Source organism: Manis pentadactyla, chromosome 15, assembly GCF_030020395.1.
Source record: "Manis pentadactyla isolate mManPen7 chromosome 15, mManPen7.hap1, whole genome shotgun sequence".
Taxonomy (NCBI): Eukaryota; Metazoa; Chordata; class Mammalia; order Pholidota; family Manidae; genus Manis; species Manis pentadactyla.
In genome coordinates, this window is record NC_080033.1 from 41405433 (window position 1) to 41428503 (window position 23071).

Here is a 23071-nt window from a genome sequence, read left to right on the forward strand (position 1 = left end):
ATCTATATGCTGCTTACAAGAAACTCACCTCAAACCCAAAGACATGTACAGACTAAAAGTCAAGGGATGGAAAAACATATTTCAAGCAAACAACAGTGAGAAGAAAGCAGGGGTTGCAGTACTAATATCAGACAAAATAGACTTCAAAACAAAGAAAGTAACAAGAGATAAAGAAGGACACTACATAATGATAAAGGGCTCAGTCAAACAAGAGGATATAACCATTCTAAATATATATGCACCCAACACAGGAGCACCAGCATATGTGAAACAAATACTAACAGAACTAAAGGGGGATATAGACTGCAATGCATTCATTCTAGGAGACTTCAACACACCACTCACCCCAAAGGATAGATCCACCGGGCAGAAAATAAGTAAGGACACGGAAGCACTGAACAACACAGTAGAGCAGATGGACCTAATAGACATCTATAGAACTCTACATCCAAAAGCAGCGGGATATACATTCTTCTCAAGTGCACATGGAACATTCTCCAGAATAGACCACATACTAGGCCACAAAAAGAGCCTCAGAAAATTCCAAAAGATTGAAATCCTACCAACCAACTTTTCAGACCACAAAGGCATAAAACTAGAAATAAACTGTACAAAGAAAGCAAAGAGGCTCACGAACACATGGAGGCTTAACAACACACTCCTAAATAATCAATGGATCAATGACCAAATCAAAATGGAGATCCAGCAATATATGGAAACAAATGACAACAACAACACTAAGCCCCAACTTCTGTGGGACACAGCAAAAGCAGTCTTAAGAGGAAAGTATATAGCAATCCAAGCATATTTAAAAAAGGAAGAGCAATCCCAAATGAATGGTCTAATGTCACAATTATCGAAATTGGAAAAAGAAGAACAGATGAGGCCTAAGGTCAGCAGAAGGAGGGACATAATAAAGATCAGAGAAGAAATAAATAAAATTGAGAAGAATAAAACAATAGCAAAAATCAATGAAACCAAGAGCTGGTTCTTCGAGAAAATAAACAAAATAGATAAGCCTCTAGCCAGACTTATTAAGAAGAAAAGAGAGTCAACACAAATCAACAGTATCAGAAACAAGAAAGGAAAAATCACGACGGACCCCACAGAAATGCAAAGAATTATTGGAGAATACTATGAAAACCTATATGCTAACAAGCTGGGAAACCTAGGAGAAATGGACAACTTCCTAGAAAAATATAACCTTCCAAGATTGACCCAGGAAGAAACAGAAAATCTAAACAGACCAATTACCAGCAACGAAATTGAAGAGGTAATCAAAAAACTACCAAAGAACAAAACCCCCGGGCCAGATGGATTTACCTCGGAATTTTATCAGACATACAGGGAAGACATAATACCCATTCTCCTTAAAGTTTTCCAAAAAATAGAGGAGGAGGGGATACTCCCAAACTCATTCTATGAAGCTAACATCACCCTAATACCAAAACCAGGCAAAGACCCCACCAAAAAAGAAAACTACAGACCAATATCCCTGATGAACGTAGATGCAAAAATACTCAACAAAATATTAGCAAACCGAATTCAAAAATACATCAAAAGGATCATACACCATGACCAAGTGGGATTCATTCCAGGGATGCAAGGATGGTACAACATTCGAAAGTCCATCAACATCATCCACCACATCAACAAAAAGAAAGACAAAAACCACATGATCATCTCTATAGATGCTGAAAAAGCATTTGACAAAGTTCAACATCCATTCATGTTAAAAACTCTCAGCAAAATGGGAATAGAGGGCAAGTACCTCAACATAATAAAGGCCATCTATGATAAACCCACAGCCAACATTATATTGAACAGCGAGAAGCTGAAAGCATTTCCTCTGAGATCGGGAACTAGACAGGGATGCCCACTCTCTCCACTGTTATTTAACATAGTACTGGAGGTCCTAGCCACGGCAATCAGACAAAATAAAGAAATACAAGGAATCCAGATTGGTAAAGAAGAAGTTAAACTGTCACTATTTGCAGATGACATGATACTGTACATAAAAAACCCTAAAGACTCCACCCCAAAACTACTAGAACTGATATCGGAATACAGCAAAGTTGCAGGATACAAAATCAACACACAGAAATCTGTGGCTTTCCTATATACTAACAATGAACCAACAGAAAGAGAAATCAGGAAAACAACTCCATTCACAATTGCATCAAAAAAAATAAAATACCTAGGAATAAACCTAACCAAAGAAGTGAAAGACTTATACTCTGAAAACTACAAGTCACTCTTAAGAGAAATTAAAGGGGACACTAACAGATGGAAACTCATCCCATGCTCATGGCTAGGAAGAATTAATATTGTTAAAATGGCCATCCTGCCCAAAGCAATATACAGATTTGATGCAATCCCTATGAAACTACCAGCAACATTCTTCAATGAACTGGAACAAATAATTCAAAAATTCATATGGAAACACCAAAGACCCCGAATAGCCAAAGCAATCCTGAGAAAGAAGAATAAAGTAGGGGGGATCTCACTCCCCAATTTCAAGCTCTACTATAAAGCCATAGTAATCAAGACAATTTGGTACTGGCACAAGAACAGAGCCACAGACCAATGGAACAGACTAGAGAATCCAGACATTAACCCAGACATATATGGTCAATTAATATTTGATAAAGGAGCCATGGACATACAATGGCGAAATGACAGTCTCTTCAACAGGTGGTGCTGGCAAAACTGGACAGCTACATGTAGGAGAATGAAACTGGACCATTGTCTAACCCCATATACAAAAGTAAACTCAAAATGGATCAAAGACCTGAATGTAAGCCATGAAACCATTAAACTCTTGGAAGAAAACATAGGCGAAAACCTCTTAGACATAAACATGAGTGACCTCTTCTTGAACATATCTCCCCGGGCAAGGAAAACAACAGCAAAAATGAGTAAGTGGGACTATATTAAGCTGAAAAGCTTCTGTACAGCAAAAGACACCATCAATAGAACAAGAAGGATCCCTACAGTATGGGAGAATATATTTGAAAATGACACATCCGATAAAGGCTTGACGTCCAGAATATATAAGGAGCTCTCACGCCTCAACAAACAAAAAACAAATAACCCAATTAAAAAATGGGCAGAGGAACTGAACAGACAGTTCTCCAAAAAAGAAATACAGATGGCCAACAGACACATGAAAAGATGCTCCACATCGCTAATTATCAGAGAAATGCAAATTAAAACTACAATGAGGTATCACCTCACACCAGTAAGGATGGCTGCCATCCAAAAGACAAACAACAACAAATGTTGGCGAGGCTGTGGAGAAAGGGGAACCCTCCTACACTGCTGGTGGGAATGTAAGTTAGTTCAACCATTGTGGAAAGCAGTATGGAGGTACATCAAAATGCTCAAAACAGACTTACCATTTGACCCAGGAATTCCACTCCTAGGAATTTACCCTAAGAATACAGCAATCAAGTTTGAGAAAGACAGATGCACCCCTATGTTTATTGCAGCACTATTTACAATAGCCAAGAATTGGAAGCAACCTAAATGTCCATCAATAGATGAATGGATAAAGAAGATGTGGTACATATACACAATGGAATACTACTCAGCTATAAGAAAAGGGCAAATCCAATCATTTGCAGCAACATGGATGGAGCTGGAGGGTATTATGCTCAGTGAAACAAGCCAAGCAGAGAAAGAGAAATACCAAATGATTTCACTTATCTGTGGAATATAAGAACAAAGGAAAAACTGAAGGAACAAAACAGCAGCAGAATCACAGAACTCAAGAATGGACTAACAGGTACCAAAGGGAAAGGGACTGGGGAGGATGGGTGGGTAGGGAGGTATAAGGGGGGGAGAAGTAGGGGGGTATTAAGATTAACATGCAAGGGGGGGTAGGAGAAAAGGGAGGGCTGTACAACACAGAGAAGGCAAGTAGTGATTCTACAACATTTTGCTATGCTGATGGACAGTGACTGTAAAGGGGTTTATAGGGGAGACCTGGTATAGGGGAGAGCCTAGTAAACATAATATTCGTCATGTAAGTGTAGATTAGTGATAGCAAAAAAAAAAAAAAAAAAAAAAAAAAAAAAAGGGCAGTTCCTGTGTGGTAACCTCCAACGAGTTCTACACAAGGGTATAAAGGGCATATAAAAGTGTAGGCAAAGGGTCTGTTTGTGTTTATACAGAGGATCAAAGCCTAATTGGGCTACCCCGAAAATGAACTAAGATACGATATGAAAAAGAACTTCCAACATCTGCACCCTCTGGAAGACTCATGCCAGAAGATGATCATCAAAAAACCCCAACAAAGATCCACGCACTGCTACAGCTGTAGATGCACTCATCCCACCAGTTCCTGGACCTGCCATGGGAATGAGGAAGGAGATATCTAAGCTGGCCTGTGCATACAGTAAAACAACAAAATTGGACTGGATCTATACTGTTGGAACTCAACCAAGAATTTGGAGAAGTGCAAATTGTAGCGCTCCAAAGTCTTACAACTACAAACTATTTATTGTTAAAAGAACATATGGCATGTGAACAGTCCCCAGGAATGGGTTGTTTTAATTTGTCTGATTTCTCTCAGACTGTTCAAGTTCATTTGGACAATATCCACCATATCATAGATAAGTTTTCACAAATGCCTAAGGTGCCTAACTGGTTTTCTTGGTTTCACTGCAGATGGCTGGTAATTACAGATATGCTTTGGTTATGTAACTATACTCCTATTATGTTAATGTGTGTGTGCAATTTAAGTAGTAGCTTAAAACCTATACATGCTGAAGTTACTCTACAAGAAGATATATCAAAGAAATAATCAATCTTCCCATGTTTTCTTCCGCCTGCTACTTCTATAGCTTTTCTTCTTCCTTCCTAATTACAACCCTTAAATAGAATTCGTGCCTCATATCAAATTTACCGAGTATCATAATTCTTCCAAGTGGTAAAGATACCTCAAGACAAATGCTGGGCATAGAAGCCACAGGGCATAAATATGCAAAGAAGTAAAAAGCTAACTTTTTCAAACAATAAGGCTTCTCTCTCACTTACCAACTTCACATTTCCCTGTATGGCCCCGGAAGATGACTGGTTAGCCAGAGACGGGTAAGATTCCTCAAGGGAGGAACAACCTAAGACAGGCACAGTCGCAGGGGGGCCATCAGGTGAGAAATTGGGGATCAACAGAGGTGAGGCTTAGAACCTCACCCCCCCGTTCTGAGAGAAATCTTCTGCATACGTGGATGTTTTATTGCCCTGGCCTAGCTTGGATTAACACATAGTCTACAGGCACACACCTGATCATCTACATGTGCTCTCTTACAACACTAAACTATGTTTTCTACCTTTATCTTGTATCTACCTACCACTTCAGCAATTTATTAAAAATAATAATAATAAAGAGAGAAATGTGGTATCCACATATAAATCAAGTATAAAAACCAAATGAGTATTCATATTTGAACTGACTGTTTATAGTTCATAATGCATGAGCAAAACCGGAAGTTTCTGTGATGACTGCCCTTGTACTGTTCACTATGTAACTTATTCATTATGTAAGAATTTGTTCTCCATGTAAAAACTTGTTTGTTATGCCTCAGAAGATTGGAGACTGACAAAAATTAGGCTTGGGGTGGAATAATGATTGTGCATTGAGCATTGACTCCCCTATACAGAATTTTATTGTCGTTAACAACCATTTGATCAATAAATATGAGAGATGCCCTCACAAAAAAAAAAAAAAAAAGGACAGACTTCCAATGGTAAAATAAATTAGTAACCGGGATGTAAGGTATAGCATAAGGAATATAGTCAAGATATTGTAACAGCCTGGTAGGGTGATAGCTGGAACCTAGAATTATGTATATAAATGTTCTACCACTGTGTTGTACACTTGAAACTCATGTAATGTAATACTGTGTGTCAACTACCCTTCAATAAAAAATAATAATTAAAAAAAAAAAAAAAAAAAAAGTTCACAGCATAGTGATAAAAAATTCAGTTCCCAAGTAAAATATAACAATTCTAAATCAAGATTTAAACAAAATAATGAGCAAGCTTGATCTAATGTTTACAGATAAAAGGTTGCATTCAACATGAAACGTGAAAATGGACCTCAAACTAGGCTATAAAGCAAGTCCCAGTCTGAAAATATTAGGATTATATAGACCATTACCTCTCATCAAAATGAAATTAAGTTAAAATCACTAACACAAAGATAAAATAAAAATTCTACGTTTGGAAATTTAAAACTATACTTTATGTGGTGTAATTGTGAGTTTATGACACTATTCCTTTAACTTCCTATACTGTTATCTTTTTGCAAATTAGTTTGTTCTAAATGAATTACAGGTTTATTGTAAAAAAAAATCTAACAATACAAATTTGTATGAAGAAAAAATAAAACTACACTTTAAAATAGTTCATGGATCAAAGAAAAAATTATATGGGGAACTAGAAAATATTTGAAATAGAACAATAACAAAAAATGTTACACATCAAAATTGGAGATGCAAATAAAGCAGTTGTTGGAGCGTAAAAAAAAAAAAAAAAAAAAGATGTGTTTCTTACTATAAATCACAATGTCACATCACCCTATACAAATCGTTTGGAAACCTGTTTCACTCGTTTATAGCACGAACAGCATTCTATGTCCTTAAATATCACAGCCTGACATTTTAAAGCTGTATCACTTTAGGTATTGAATCATGATTTATTTACCTAGTCTCTTACTTGATTTAGTAAGTAATGTATTAAGTTACTATTAATGTTTTTGATAATATTGTTAGTGCTCTGATAAGCATCCTATAGGTAAATTTTATGCACAGTCATGAATATTTTTGGACAAGTTCCAAGAAATCACACTTCTGAGTGAAAGACTATGCACTTTTTGTTAAATGCCCCTCCAACTACACTCTGTCCATTAATATAGGAAAACCTCCATTCACCAGACTGTTGGCAGTGCTGGGGGTTACCAGAAAATATTTTTGGCTATTGGGGAGTCAAAATAATACATATTATTATTATTATCATGATTATATATAGTTTGGCTGCTCATTCTGTTTTTATTTGAATACCAGTAATGTTGAACTCTTGTTTTCCTTTTTTGACATTTGAATTTCTTCTTTTATGAATATTATCCCCCTTGGTCTTGGGGAAAGTCCCCCAGAATAGGATCAGGAAGTCATCTTTGCAGACTCTGAATCTGCCCCTTGACAACTGTGTCACCGAACACTGCAGAGCCTCAGTTATCTCCCCTGTGTCCTGGGGCAGGGGTGGCTGCCTTCCGCACACACTAAAAGTCAGAGATGTTGCTTATAGCTTTGGAAATATAAGGATGACATGATGGATCTTTCTGGCTATGTGAACCTGGTCAGATTCTCTAACCTCAGTTCTCTCTCCTATAAAATAGGGATGATAATAATAGAGCCCATGTCCTGGCATTGATCTGAGATTAAATGAGTTAGTACATAAAGAGTACTTAAAACAACGCCCGGCATGCTGGGAGGACTCCCTAAAATAGTACCAGTTATTATCTGTGTTGTATCTTCAAGATTTGTTATTAAGGCGCTAAACAGTGCTTCCCTGGGATGGGTTAATGATAGAATCTTAGCATGTCAAGGCTGCAAGACCCTTGTAAAAATCACTCCCCTCACTTAGGCCTGGCAGATTTGGGTCAGAGCAGGCAAGGAATTCATCCAAGGTCACTCAGCAAATTAGTGGTTGAGGCAGGACTAGAATGCAATTCTCCTGGGGTTGCCCCACAGATGTTTCACCCCTGACCTGTTGTAGGCCCTAATGTCTGTCATTTGAGTGATTTCTCATGTCTTGTGGAAGTCTCCCATGGGCCAGAGCATGTTTTCGTAGTGGAGGAACATGGTCACCCTCTAGCCTACCTTGGGAGCCAGCAGAGAGCTGGCTGCAGCCAGGCTGTGTGGGGAATGGGTCTTTCCCGGGTGGGTCACATATGGGGTATCCCAAGAGGTGCCAGGCCTTCTTACTCTATGTGGTCCTGGGGAACCTTAGTGAGCCCCAGGGCCCCTCACCCAGATTCCCCAGGTGGCCTCCTAGCCATCCCAGTCTCTCAAGTCTGGTGAGAGCAAGTCTATTTAGCAGCCTACACCTGCTGGCCCGAGGCCTGGCCTGTGTGCAGGAGACGGCCTGACTGAGCTCTGACTGACCCCCAGGAGTTCTGCTTTCTCCCCAGGTGCTCCCAAGACCCAGTGACCGGGCAGGTGCTCTCAGAGCTCTTTACCAACAGAAAGGAGAACATTGATCTCAAGTTTTCTGAAGACTGTCTTTACCTAAATATTTACACTCCCGCTGACCTGACGAAACAAAGCAGGCTGCCAGTAAGTGGCGAGTTCCAGAACTCTGGGCCTTCTGGGGCCACTGGAAGAGGCTGAACACAGCTGGGGGGCAGGCTATCATTCCATGGCTGTTCCCAGGGCCCCGGGCTTCCTTTAGCCGCCAGATCCAGGCTGCACATGACCAACAGAAACACGTTTTTCCATGCCTCAGTTTCCCCTGGTGACAGACAGGAGGGCCTCTGGGGGAGTTTGCTGTGCTTGTCTAATGCACACTGTAATGTTTCCAGGTTCTTTTATGCTAATAGGAGGAAAAGAATGATTACTCTTAGTTGCCAGATTAGGAATCTGACACCCAAAGCAGCTAAAACAATTTCCAATAAGGTAGAGCTGCAGGGAATCTTAGAGATAAGACACAACCCAACCCTTCATTTACAAATAGAGAAACTGAGGCCCAGCATGGGGAAAGTGTCAGAGGTGTTGGGACAGCCTGGGGCAATCCAAGAAGCACTTTTCCTTAGCCTTTGGCTAACTAGGATTTTACTGTAGCTTATTCCCCACTTTAACTGTCTTCTGGCAGCCTTGGTGACCCAGGGAGTCATCAGCTCTGGAATAAAGGAGACCTGCAGGTGGGGCAGGCTTCCAGGCTCTGCACCTGCTGGAGGGTAGGGAGGGTCCACTGGAAAAGAAGGGGGTCGCTGGAATGGAGAAGGTGCAAGTGTGTGGGGAGGGGTGGGTCAGCACCCAGCCATCTCCCGGCAACACACCTGGCATGATGCCCAGGATGGGGGGAGGGCCTCTGTGTACTTGTCTGGAAGCTGGCCCTGCACATGCTTGGCACAAATATGTTGGGACAAAAGTTCACTCATTCATTCATTCCTGCATTCATTCTTCTCTTGTGTACTCAGTGCCCCCTTAGGGGGTTAGGAGAAAGGAGGGACACAAAACACTTAGCATGCAGCCCCTGCTGTCGAGGGTCTTACTATCTGGCTTCTCAGATGTCAATGAGCTTCAGCAAATCACTGCTGACCAGCCCTTGGCTCAGCCTTCACCCAGAGATGAACATGAACCAATTCCCTCTGCCTGGAAGTAGGCAAGGCCCCGGGGTGTAGGACAGACAGGGGCTCTGGGAACCATGAGTCAGGAGAACCTCTGGTTATGGACACCAGCTCTGGAATTACAGGGTCTGGGGTTAAATCCTGGTGGTGCCTGCATTAGCTGAGCAGCTTGGCTCTCGTTCCTCAAAATGGGAACAATCACATGTGAGTATCCAGCGATGAGGACCAAGGTTTGGCTCAGTGCCTGGTGAATACACAGGGGAGGAGCTTCTGAAACCTTAGAGTTGAAGGGAAGGTCTTATGCCCACGTTAACAGTGACCCACTGGTCATGGCCATTGGCTGCCGTGAGCTGAGTGGCTCAACACGTGGACTCTGGAGCCAGACTGTGGGTTCAAACCCTGGTTGCACCACTTATTAGCTGTATGACCTCGGGCAGGTTAAGTGCATCACTTTCCTGTCTGTTTCTGGGTGAAGGCTGAGCCAAGGGCTGGTCAGTTCCTGTCTGTTAAATGGGAATGAGAGCCTCATGGATCGTTTATTTTTAAATGCTTAGGAAAATACTTGGCACATAGTTCATGTTATGAATGACTTTTTTAAACTAACAAAATTATTGCAATATTACTTTAGCCACTCTCATTTCCTTGCTCACAAGCTCTTTAAATGCAAGATCCATGTGTTATGAATTCCTGTGTCCACTCTCAACCTCAATTCTTATCACAGTCCCTGGCACATAGAAGGTTCTCAGCTCATATTAGTCAAATGATTGAAGACTTCTCGGAGGAGGTGGCTTTGAGGTTGGGCTCCAAGAGAAGATGACACTCTGAGCCTTTGGCTGTTCCCATGATGATGTTTTCAGTGTGAGGAACCCTGGGAGGAGGTGGCACTGGAGGCAGGGAGACTGGCAGAGGCAGGGCGATTGGCGTCATGGCTTCAGCCCCAGGTGGGAGAAAGAGAGAGGCGAGCAACTGCCAGTTCCAGCTTTGCTGGGGACTGGGGGACTTCTGGAAACAGTCTCCTTGAGCCATGGCCAACAGGTAGGCCATCAAACCAGACAACCTCATGAGGTCCCTCCCAGCTTTGCTCCCTATAACCGTTATTTGCTTCCTCCCTGTCCAGGTGATGGTGTGGATCCACGGAGGTGGTCTGATGGTGGGCGGGGCATCAACCTACGATGGGCTGGCCCTGTCTGCCCATGAAAACGTGGTGGTGGTGACCATTCAGTACTGCTTGGGCATCTGGGGATTCTTCAGGTAAGATGCTGGTCCCTCCTCACTGCACACTGGCCCCCGAAGCAGGGTGCAGGGATTCAGCTCTGTCATGCAGCCCTCAAGGGGGTCTTGCTAGGTTCCCTAGTAAGACATCCAAGTCCCTTCATAACTGGACCTCTTCTACCTTCTCTTTCCCCAGCCACCCTGGTCCCTTGCTTCTGAACTTTTGCAGATGCTCCTCCCTGTGCCTGGAATGCTTAGTCTACCTGATAAACTCCTATTCATCCTGCAAGGCCCAATCCAAATAATTACCTCCTCTGAAATACTCATCTCCTTTTCACCTGTGCCATCCCAGTGGCTGCAGTTGGAAGTTGTCAGAGCATCGGATTCCAATGCAAAGCCCTTCTGGGAGGAATGTCAGGCCCACTCATCCCATTTCTTTCTTGGAATTGACACATACATGGGTGAAGGCTAGTGTCTTGTACATCGAGTCTCCATGGGGACAGGAACCAGGTTTCCTGCAGGACAGTTACTGTGAACCTTTTTTGAATGACCTGTGACCCTGAGATGACTAATGGGGCACCTGGGGGTGGGGTGGGCTCCTCACTGGAAAAACCTCTAGAGTAGGAGGAAGGTTCTCCCCAGGGGTCACGCCCCAGGATGCGTCGCCTTGATTGAGAGTCCTCACCCACGGCCTGGCCGCTCCCTGGCCCGGCACAACAGACACCAGCACCCCCAGCTTCCTCTCCTCTCAGCCTCTCCACTGTGCCAGCCAGGGCTCTACTGTGACCACCGCACTGTTCAGGGTGAGGTCGCCAGTGTCCCAACAGCTCTTGGCCCAACCTTGGCAAGCATCCGCACACGGTCACGGCAGCATCCACGCGTGATCCCTCGCACCCTTTTGAAAAGCTTCTTTCTCTTGGCTTCTGGCCACCTCCTGCCTCACGGCTGCTCCTTCTCGGTCCCTTCACTGGACCCCCCTCCTTCCTGTCCTCAGGCCTTTCTCCATCTCCACTGGTTCCCTGAGTGACCTCAGGGGGCACCTTCATAGTTCCTTCTTTCAGCCCCAACTTCTCCTTTGAAATCCAGATGGACATCTCCTTCCACCTCCTGCTGTTTCCACTGGATGACTGAAGGGCACCTCACACCCACACGGACGAACTTAACCCTTGACCCCCACAGCTCCTCCCCCAAGAAACACTCCTACTTTCCCCACAGTGCCTGCTGCTCAACTGCTGGCAGCTCTCTCCTTCCAGTTGAAGCTCCGTGATCAGCCTAGACTCTTGTCTTTTTCTCACACCCCACATCTAGTCAGTCAGAAAATCCTCTTGGTTCCACATTTAAAATATAATCAGAATCCAACTACATCTCACCTCCTCTCTTGTAACCACCCTAATCAAAGCCCTTGGTGTCTCTCACCTAAGTTATTACAATAACCACTTACTTTTATAACCCTGCGACTTTTACACTTTATCTGATCCACACAGTAGCCAGAGTAATCCTTTCAGACATAAATTGCATCACGTCATTTCCCTGCAATGGCTGCCCATGTTACTTACCATGATATCAAAGTCCTTACCAAGGCCCATAAGGCCCTCTCGCTGCATGTCCTACACTCAAACTTTTGTTCCTTGGACCCCAGGGCCTTTGCACTTGCTGTTTCTTCTGCCTGGAATTCCCTTCTTTGGATACTTGCAAGGCTCCTTTGCTACTTCATTCAGGTCTCTTCTCAAATGCTACAGCTCAAAAAGGCCTCTGGTCATGTGATCTAGAATAGAACCCACTGCCCCTTCCCTGCCTTTTCCCTTACTCTGTATTATTTTCCCTGACAGCACTTTCACTACCTGATGTTATATTCTATGTATATCTGTTGAGAATCTGTAGTGGGATTTCTGTGTAGTCAGAGGTTCTGCCTGTTTTATTCTCAGTTGTGCTCCTGGCTCTTCGAACAGTGTTTGGCACATAGTAGATGCTCAGTAAATAGATGCTGGATGAGTGAATGAAGAGCCCTACAACAGAACAGTGCTTCAGGAATGGAAGGCAGGAGAAGACCCCTGTGTCAGGGCTGTGGGAGCCCAGGCTTACTCAGGAAGGTTGACCTAGAGCCCCCAGCCCTATCTGTGGTCCTGAAACCCCTGCCATGAAGTTGCTGCCCCCACCTACACCCTGTTTTCTTACTCACAGCACTGGGGATGAACACAGCCGGGGTAACTGGGGTCACTTGGACCAGGTGGCTGCACTGCACTGGGTCCAGGAGAACATTGCCAACTTTGGAGGGAACCCTGGCTCTGTGACCATCTTCGGAGAGTCTGCAGGAAGTGAAAGTGTCTCTGTTCTCGTAAGTGTTCCCGGCCCTGATGTGACTGCTCATGGGGCGCCTCACTGGGAGACCAGCCAATCCAGCCATGGGTACCTTCATTAAAAGCCCTGGATTCAGAACCGACTGTACTCAGCATGGGACCAGATGGTGGGGAGCTAATGGCCAGACTCTCTTGGCCCCAGGAAGCTCAAGAGCTCAAGTTAGCATCGTGGAGCCATTAAGGACCTCTCACCATAGCCTGCAGCAGTGACACTCCTACTCTTCTAACTTGTTGAGCTCTCCTTCTCCTCCCCAATCATTTTAACATTAGGCCCAGATCCACTTCACTTCTCTTGAGAAGTAGGGTGGGTATAAATTATGAGTAAAAGGAGGGAATCACGAGAGCTTGGCAGAGTGTGATTGTTTGGATTGAAGGCAGATCTGCTTTCCGAGGGGACCTGAGCACCAAGTACCGGTCAGGTCCTCGTCTGGGGTGGTCCGATGGCCTGTCCCTGCTCCAGAGGGAGGGCAGCGGTCTCTGGGATTAAGGGATGGGACTGGGCTGGGGGAGGAGTGGGCAGAGAGGACTGGTGGGGGGATGGGGCAGGGGCTGTGGGAACCTGGGGTGGGGAGTGGGGCTGGGGGAGGCGCTGAAGGAAACAAAGATGAAAACCAAATCAGAAGGTGCTGGAAGCTGTAAATCCCTCTAGCAACCTCACAGTTGAGCAGAGGGTCTATTACTGACTGGTATAATAATATGTATTGGTTTCACGGTTAAATACTAGGATGAAAATATTTTTCATATTCAGTAAAATTGGAGAGAATGGAATAGTATGGAGAAACTCAGACAAAAAAGTATCCCTAATCCCATTTCCTAGGGATGTCACCATGGGCATTTTCTAGTGTTTTCCCATGACTCACTCTATCTGTCTATTAATCTGTCCATCTCTGATTTTTTAAACAAAAACCTTCCTTATCATTATAACATACATATCTCTCTAAATATTAAATACTCTTCCATGGTATTATTTTCTTGTAGTTGCATAGTATTCCACGGTAAGAATGAAGAATGGTTTATTTACCCAATCTCATAATATTAGAACCTTTGGTTATTTCCGAGTTAATTTTATTTTCCATTTTATTATAAACAGCCTGAGCATTCTTAGAAATGTGTGCCTCCATGATCATTTTTCTTAGGATGAACTCTGAGCAATGGAAATGTGGAATCAGAATTGTGTCTTTAAAGCGTTGCCAACTGCCAAGCTGTCTTTCAGATACTTTTGATTGTCGTAATCAGAGCGTGCCTCACACTTCCGGTTCTGCCCCTCACTCTGCACTCCTGGCTCCTGCCTACTGAGATTTTCTTGGAGAAGCCAGGCCCCACGGTCAGCCTCGAGGGAAACCCTCGAGGCCAGGACCTGTCGTGTCTGAGCCCCAGCACCCCCAGGAGAATGAGCCAGGGCAGAACTGCGGATGGGGATGGCTCTTGAAATCCTCTGCCCCAGGAGTGTAAACTCTCTTCCTGTGCTCTCTCCTCCAGGTGTTGTCTCCCCTGGCCAAGAACCTCTTCCATCGGGCTATCTCTGAGAGTGGCATGGTCATCAGTCCTGTACTGTACAGGCGCAGTACAAAGGACATAGCTCAGGTAGGGTCGTGCGCTGGATCGCCCCATGCCCTTTGCTGTGCACTGCTGGAGTCTGTAGGGGGTTTTCTTGCCATGGGATCCAGCTGACATCATCAAACAATCTTGGAGGTCAGAGGGCAAGGAGACACTTCACCCAACCTCCCAGTTTTCCCACTGACCAAACTAGGCCAGAGAACAGACCTTGTCAAGATCAGAGAGTGGTCAGGGCAGAGCCGGGCCTCAAACCCTTGACTCTGGACTGCTGGAGCGAACTGTCCTCTGACCATACTTTGCAGGGTGTGTCTAGGTGGGGTGCCAAGCTGGGCTGGGAAGTGGACTGTCCTTGTCTTGTCTGTCTGAGGGTCTGAGTTCTGGAGAGCCCACTTACAGCATGTGGGCCTGGTGTGTTTCCTCTTGGGGGGCCTTGTGACTGGGGCGGGTTCCTGGAGAATTCATGTTTTGATTCATTCAGTGACTCAGCAAATAATTTTGATCTAGCCAGGCATCTAGAAGTTTCCATGCTAATGGTGGAGATAGGTTAATGATGATAGAATCTCACAATTACAACACGTCAGTTGGGATAAGAGCAATAAAGGCTTCCCTGATGTCATAACAGAATATAAAAGGAGTACTTAGTCTAGTGTGTAGGGAGGGTTATCAGGAAAGGCTTTCTGAAAAACAGATCACTGAGTGGAGATCAGAAGGATGAATGGTCATTTATTTGGTGAGAAAAGAATATTCTGGGAAGAGGGAACACCATGTGTAAATGTCCTGTGGCGGTAGGAAGTGTCCCAGGTGAGACAGGGAGAATGGCTGATGTGGCCAGAGCAGGACACGCAGAGGGAACCTGGCGTGAGCTGCGGATGGGGACATTGGGAGGGGCCCTGCTGCACGGACCCTGGGGAGGAGCTGTCTTTATCCAGAGACTTAGGAAGCCAAGGAAAAGTGAGCAACAGGAGGCTCTCTGAGGAGTGCCCACTGGCGCCAGTGATGTGGCACGTTTTGGTAGGGTTTTGAGACTTGGTTTCGTGGATTGGTGAGGACAGCAGCCAGACACTGTGTGGAGCTCTGGGGAGCCCTGCGCGCTCCTCGAGGCCCCACCGTCATGGCGCATGGCTTCTCTCCCTCTGCACCTTTCCTTCTGGCTGCCCTCTGCCAGTGGCCTGCCTGAGGCCAAATGGCTAGAAAGTGGACACGCTGAGATTTGAAACCAGACAGTGTGATCCTGGATGTCATGCTCCTAAGCCCCACCCCATGCTGCCTCTCTTTAGACATTCAGCTTTGAGATCATTAACCCATTTTACCGGAAATAAGGTAACAAAGACAGGTTCATAGTGGGCGTGACTGGGACCCAGACCCGCCTTGTCTCCAGTATTGTCTGCTGCCCCTGCTGCCTTAGAGGTTGGGACAGAGCAGCTCTTTATTGACTGAGGGAAGGGACGTGGCTCTTGAATTCTGCTGTCACCTGTCATCTTTGCAGCAAATTGCTTTCTTTGCTGGGTGTAAAACTACCACCTCAGCTGCCATTGTTCACTGCCTGCGCCAGAAGACGGAGGATGAGCTCCTGGAGACGTCACTGAAGATGGTAAGTGTGTCCATTCTGTGGCCTTACAAGCTTTGGCCCCAGGAGTCATCACCCCAGCTGTCCCCTGGAACAGGGTCTCGCCTCCCTCCCAGGACCAAGTCAGCCTCTGGATCTGGATGGAGAATCTCTTTTTTTTTCTTTTGTATCATGAAGTGTCTCAAACATTAGCAAAGTCAAAAAACAACATAAGGAACAAATTATGTAATAATCCCCAAGCTCTACGAAAACCTACTATTTTGCCATTCCTATTTTCAGACATATTTTTAAGAAATTAAGCATTATATATTCCCAAAGGTAACTGCCATCCTGAATTGCGAGGGTGGGGTGATTAAGAACAAAGATTTCCAGAAAGGTTGTCATAATTTAATCCTCATTAATTTAGAAACTGACTCAGTTATAACTGAGTGGTGGCCCAATTTTCTAGATTTTCTGAGACTGCCTCAATTATGACTCTAGAATACCCATCCATCCATCCATTCACCCATCTGACCAACCATCCGTTCATCCATTTATCCATCCATCCATCCATCTTCTCATTAGCCACGTATCCACCCACCGATCTAACCACCTCACCAATATCCTCTCATCCATCCAATATGCATCCATCCATAATGTTCATTTATCTATTGTTAGTCATCTATGTATTGTCCAGCCATCATATATTTCTTCATCATCCATCCTTCTAAAATCAAATACCTGCCAGTTAACATTCATTTATTCACTTTTCCACCCACTTCACCCATACTCCATGTATTGGCCAACCCCATCCATCCATCCATGCTAAGTGTATGACGCAGTACCAGGGAGGGTGATGCAGACACGAATAGGATATAGTCCCTGCTCATAAGTTCTTATCCAAGGAGAAACACACCCATACACGCTGTGGGTTAAGTGTGGTGGGAGCACAAAGAGGGGATTCATTCATCATAGTAACCAAGAAGGTTACACCTGAGGATTGCTGGGTGCCTGTGGCACTGTGTCATCACAGGGGCAGGCACCCAGAGAATACAGCATGAAGGCTCGACAGGAGCTATTCTCTCAGGGTGGGGGTGGGGGTTTTGAATGTGAGCTCGGCATAGCCTGCACCCCTGCACTGTCTTGTCCACGGGTCCTGAGGACTCCTGGGCCCCCAGGGACAGGGCTCGAGCATTGGACTGCTGTTTCCATGGGCTGACTACAGTGTGGCCTTGGGGCTTGAATCCTGGTTTCTCAGATAAGGTGACCAAAGCATTTGAAGCATAAAAACACAACAGTTTTCTGATGCCTGGTAAGAGGCAATTGATTTCAGCAACTCTTCATGTGGCTCAAGAAGACCCACCTTATAAGGGGAGAGCTGGTGACTTTGAGAAAACCCAAAGGACCTAAGACACATACTGTCTTTCTGAGATTTTCTGAGATGATGGGGAAATGTCTCTGTGATTATCCACTTTCCCCAAACACACACACGTGCATGCAGGCACACACACCCACATGCACCCCTGGCTGGTAGGACTATGACCTTTCATAGAGGCACCCCAGCTGGTCCCTTGCTGCCTACTGCTAAGACCTGTTAGCTACAGGGTAACATCACAGTCAGTGCAATCTTAGTGAACACGGCAAAGAGAAGTGTGGAGTGTGGTGAATTTCAGTGAGCTTCTCTGTAAGTCATGACTTTCCAATGCCAGATGAGGAAATGTATCTCAAAGTACCTTGAGCAGAGAAAGAAATGTAACAGAATTTTCAGGTACCTAATTGAAAACGATAGTTCAGGAGTATGTGGCTTCAGGCATGGCTGGATCCAGATACACATACAGAATCATGAAGGATCTGTCACTATCCCTCAGTTTTTTAACCTCTCAGTATTGTCTTCACTCTTGGGCAGGTTTTTCCACCAGGAAGGTTAAAGACAACAGCAGCATTCTAGACCTACAGGCCTGCAAACCCTGTCACAGTAATCCCAGCAAAAGGTTTGGGGTAACTCTATTGGACTGACATGGGCATGTGCCCATTTCTGAAGTGAACCCTCGGGTCTGGGAGGTAGGGCACCCCAGGTCACAAATAGATGCCTGGATTCATGGAGTTAGAGTGGGAAAGAGGGGGATCCCCCAAAGGAAAATTGGGGTATTGTTGCCTGTGAGAGCAAGACAAGGAACTGGAGGAAGGCAGGGCAGGCCCAAGCACCACCGCCCTCTCGGGAGCTCCCTCCCCTCCCTCGCCTCGCTCCTCTGCCAGGCCTGCCCACTTCCTCTCGGCCCCGCCAGGGTGGCACCAGGAGAGAGAACTTGACCCCTTTGGCACGCAGGTCACAAGGATCAGCTTTTCTCCCAGAAGCCTTCTCACCCGTATCCTCTGCCTTTGTCTTCACAGAAATTCTTCTCTGTTGATTTTCTCGGAGACCCCAGAGAGGTAAGGACCTCTGATTTCTTGATTACAGGTTGTAAGTCTTCACACCTTTAAAGTCCACTTTTAAGTCAAGCATGAATGAAAGAATTCTCTCTTGTGGACTCACAGTGACCCCTGACGTCATGTCACGGAGGCCTGGAGGCGGGCATGTAACTGACCTGGGTAACGCAGCCCGGAGGCCCGGGGAAGGCCTGAACCTGTTCCCGTGACGCCCTGTCCAGGGCTCCCAGTCATCAACTCTGTGTTCCCTGGGCTCAGACTTCCCCACTCCCCACTTTTTATTTACACTTCCTGCTCCCAAAACTTCCCCTGAGGGAGAAGCTGGACTGGAAACTTCCACAATGGGGCGGTGGAGGAAACTGGGCGAGGAGCTCCTTCGGGAGCCTTCAGTGAGGAGCCCCGCTCTTCTCCCGGGAGGCTGCAGGGTTGCTTGGCTTCGCGAGCTGTGCTGCTTGTAGGACCATCTGGGAGGGAGCCATGAATCGCAGTCCTGAGGACACCACCCTCCTCCCAGCCACAAGCACACTGCCGTGGCGGCCTCCTCCCCTCCCTCTCCTCCCCTCCTGCCTCCCTGCTGTTTCCAGGTTCCCATTGCATTACCTCTGCAACATCTCATAGTGCCGGCCTCTCCGCTCTCTCCCTGGGGATCGCAGTACTTAACCTTAAAAGGTGTTGTGATGATTAAATGAGATTCAGTCAGTCTTTTGCGAAGACTTAATTAACACTTACTTTGTGCCAGGACCTAATTTAGGAGCTGGGGCTATAGCGGTGAAACAGGCAAACCAGATACAATCCCCTGCCCTGTTGGAGTTAGGGAAGGGCGCTGTAAACAAAGAAAGTACGGGATGTGTTCGATGGTGCTCAGAGTTATGAAGAAAATGTAGTGGGAAATGGGGATAGAATTTGCCAGTGGTTTGGACTTACACGGGGTCAGGGAATGGTTCAGTGAGAAGGTGACATTTGAGCCACGTTCTGCAAGAGGCCAGGAAGCCAACTGTCAGGAAAACGGGAGGAAGAATGTTCCAGGCAGAGGGAACAGCAACCGCAAAAGCCCTGAGGCAGGAGGCCAGCGTGGCTGGAGAGGAGAGAGAGCAGAGAGAACAGGCTTAAAGATACAGAAGAAAAGGGAGGTGGTGGGGGTGGCCCTTTACAGGACTTGATTTTGCTTCCAAGTGTGATGGGAGGTATCAGGAGGGTTTTGAACAGAGGAGTGGCATGACCTTGGGTTTTAAGGATTCATCAGTTGCCGCGCTGAAATCCAGGGTAGGGAAGGCAGGGCAGGCGCAGGGGCAGCAGCTGGGGGCCACTGCGCCACAATCATCCAGGCGGGGTCTTGCTCCCCCACAATGAGGCCCATAGCAGAGGGGTGGTGAGATCAGGATGGCATCTGGTTATTTTTAAAGTAATGGCTGACAGGATTTGCTAGTGGGCAGGCTGTGGGGTGTCAGAAAGAAGCCGTGAGACATGCCCCTGGGTGTTTTACCTGAGCAGGGCAATGCAGAGGCCCGCACAGGGGGCCCGCACGGGGGGCAGCGTTCGCACCCACTCTGGCCAACAGCAGTTACTCTGTCTCTCACTGCTGCTGGGGTCAGTCGGCACCTCCCGGACACCGCCCCAGTCAGATCCGACCCCCGTTGTCTCCCAGACTCTTACTATCTTCCTCCTTTCCTCTCCTTTCCTGCCTCCTTCCATGCCCCATGGGGCTACCAGATTTACCCTTGTAAATATCACTTGGCATATCACCACCTCCTTAAAAGGCCGACCTTCCTTACAAGACAAATCCCCTTGCCTCCATGGACTTAACTCCTTCAAATCATACCCGAATGGCTGTGAGGCGCTGGGCCCTGCAGAGGTGCGCTGCGCTGTCCGGCCCCCTCTCCACTCCACACCCCACAGCGTTCCTGCAAGCCCAGGAGCTTCCTGGGATCAGCGCTGTGCAGTGACACCTCTGTCACTTTGGTCATGCCGTTCTCACTGTCTGGAGCACCATTCGTTCTCCAGAGCCCTCTGAACTGAGCAGCCTTTTGAAGACAGGAGTGGTGGCCCAGAGGTCTTTTCCCCTGATGTCAGCCCCACTGCATTCGGATTTGCTCCCTTGTCCTGCCGAGTCAGATGCCCTTTGCAGAACTGCTGTAGCAGCCAGAACTGGCCTGTCATTCATTGGCTCTTGACAAGCAGACGCAGGTCCCAGGAGCCACAGGGCCTCACAGCCTGGGGGTTATCCAGGTCCACTTGCCATCAGTGGGGAACACGGCCCTTTGGGCTGGTGTGTATGTGAGGGGTTTGCAGTATCACTGCTGATGGACTACAGCTAATGCTTATCGAGCCCTTCCCAGGTACCTGGGGCTGTGCTGAGCGTTCTGCATTGTTCAGTCATTTAATTCCCATGACAGCCCATCTTATAGATGAGGCAACTGAGGTGCAAGCAGGTGAAATTACTTTCCCAAGTTACCAGCTAGTAAGTGGCAGTCAGGTTTCAAAGGCAGATAGTATTTGCTAATTCAAAGTTCATGGTGACTTCATAGCACTTAGCAACCAGGAATAACTGGAATGGACCGTGGATAGACAGCTGCACATAGATATGCATACACTTCAAATTGAGATATATACATATATGTTTTATACAAGTATATATAAAAATATGTAAATATGTACATATTTCCATACTTAAATACATGTGTACGTATGCCAATTTGAATGAAGATTTGCACCCACTCACCCCCAACCATTCTACTGTCTTCTGCCCTCTGGGGCCACACAGCCTTAGCCCCTTTTGTCAGGACCCAAAGTTCTTTGGCCGCTGCCCATGGCCACGCAGGTCTGTGGTGCTGGCCTTGTGCTCAGGCGGGCGGGGATGGGACTTGGGTGAGGCCTGGAGAAGGAAGCCCAGACAGCCCCCGCCTTCCCCCAGAGCTGCCTCCTCCTGCCCACGGTGGTTGACGGTGTGCTGCTCCCAAAGACGCCGGAGGAGCTTCTGGCCGAGAAGAAATTCAACGCCATTCCCTACATCATCGGCATCAACAAGCAAGAGTTTGGCTGGCTTCTTCCCACGGTGAGCGGGTGCGGGTTCCTTAGACCTGCTGCCCCTGCCCACTCTGGTCTCCTTCTCCAGACCCCCGCGGAGGCCGGGACAGCTGTCCCCTTCGCGCAAGTTGACATTACTGTGGAGACCGTCTCTGGGATGGGCCAGCCGTCCCCTGGGTGGTGGGAACCCAGGCCAAGAGTGCTGAAATGTTGGTGCCGGGGGCCCTGCAGAGATAATCTTTGGGCAGATGGGGAAACTGAGGTGCCCTCTCCACAGACCCCACACTTGCTGCTACTATCTAACTGGAAACACTGGCACTTCCTTCCTCCGGAGTTGAAATCGACTTCTAAAGGTCTGGAGGGCTTGCCCTTCTGTCCAAGGTAAACAAAGCTGGCCACTGGTTGAAGTGGTTTCAGTCACACTGTCAGTTGGGAGACGCAGTCACAGTCGGGAGAAGAGACCAGTGTGCATTGAACTCAAGTCCCCGAAACAACAGGCTGGAGGCCTTCACAGGCTGGGGTGTGTTAAGGGGACTGCAGGGTGTGAGGGGCTTGTCCCTGTGCATGGGCCACCTGGATTTGTTAAGTGGCTCAATTTGGAGGAGAAACACACTTCTGTCTTTATGACAGGCGGCAGGGGTACTCGTTGAAGCAAGACGCCCACTGATGTCAGACATTTACCCTCCCAAGGGAGGAGGAGAGAGTGAGGTGTCTCCTGAACACTGGCACTTCAAGGAGATGGCGCTCAGGCCCTGAGGAAACGGTTCTGGTGGCAGATTTACATCTCAAAGGGCAGAGACAGGATACATAATTGCAGGCTTTCTAAAGTAGCTGCTCTGAGAGGGCCTTTAGGGACCTATCTGCCTGTTTGCAGGTTTTGGCTAGAACAAACAGTAAATCCTCCTGGCAGGTATTTTTAAGGGGGTCTGGGGTCATCCTAGGGGTCCAGCCTTAAGCTTCTAGAAGCTATGCTAGAATGTGCTCAAGTCTCCTGGTGCAGAGGTTTGGGTGGAGTTACGCGTAGGGCTCTGTAGTTCTCCCTCCAGCACAGTTCCAGGCATTACACTGAAGTGGCAGAGCCACAGGGGGCATTTGTGAGGCCTGTGTCAGCTGCCCCAGAGCCCTCCGCTTCAGCACCAGCCTGGCTGAAACCTTCCTCTCTGTCAGGATGACCAGTGTGGGGGCTGTAGCCTAATCTGTACATAAATTCATGTTGCAAAGCACTGGGACAGCTTCTCTTAATGTTTACTTTGTCCTCTTTGCACTCCTTGAGTTTCTGGATATGGTAAGTTCATTTGATTCATTGATTTTGTCCAATTGGTCAAAGACCTGCGCTCGTGAAGATGTGGCAAAGTGACCATCAGCCCTCATGGGCTTGCTTGCTCGGTCATTGTGGTTCTTCTCACTAATTCCCAGTGATCACAGCTGCTTGACCTTCGTTTTAACAGCTAATGGGCTACCCGCTCTCCGAAGACAAGCTGGACCAGGACACAGCCGCATCCCTCCTGTGGAACTCTTACCCCCTTGTTGTAAGGAATCATGGGAACTGGCTGAGACGCAAAGAGGGGCAGGGTCTTATCCCAAATTGCAGAGCAA

The 23071-nt window shown here is 46.7% G+C and overlaps 1 protein-coding gene across 2 annotated transcripts in view; it reads left to right on the forward strand.

The window, feature by feature from the left end:
* Positions 1-23071, forward strand: part of LOC130681081 (liver carboxylesterase 1-like) — a 35667-nt gene that overhangs the window by 6979 nt on the left and 5617 nt on the right. For both annotated transcript variants that reach the window (XM_057493249.1, XM_057493250.1), the window contains exons 3-10: positions 8195-8339; positions 10470-10603; positions 12746-12899; positions 14401-14505; positions 15965-16069; positions 18416-18454; positions 21363-21503; positions 22924-23004. In XM_057493249.1, coding sequence (XP_057349232.1) covers positions 8195-8339; positions 10470-10603; positions 12746-12899; positions 14401-14505; positions 15965-16069; positions 18416-18454; positions 21363-21503; positions 22924-23004 — 904 coding nt within the window. The remainder of the gene's footprint in view (positions 1-8194; positions 8340-10469; positions 10604-12745; positions 12900-14400; positions 14506-15964; positions 16070-18415; positions 18455-21362; positions 21504-22923; positions 23005-23071) is intronic.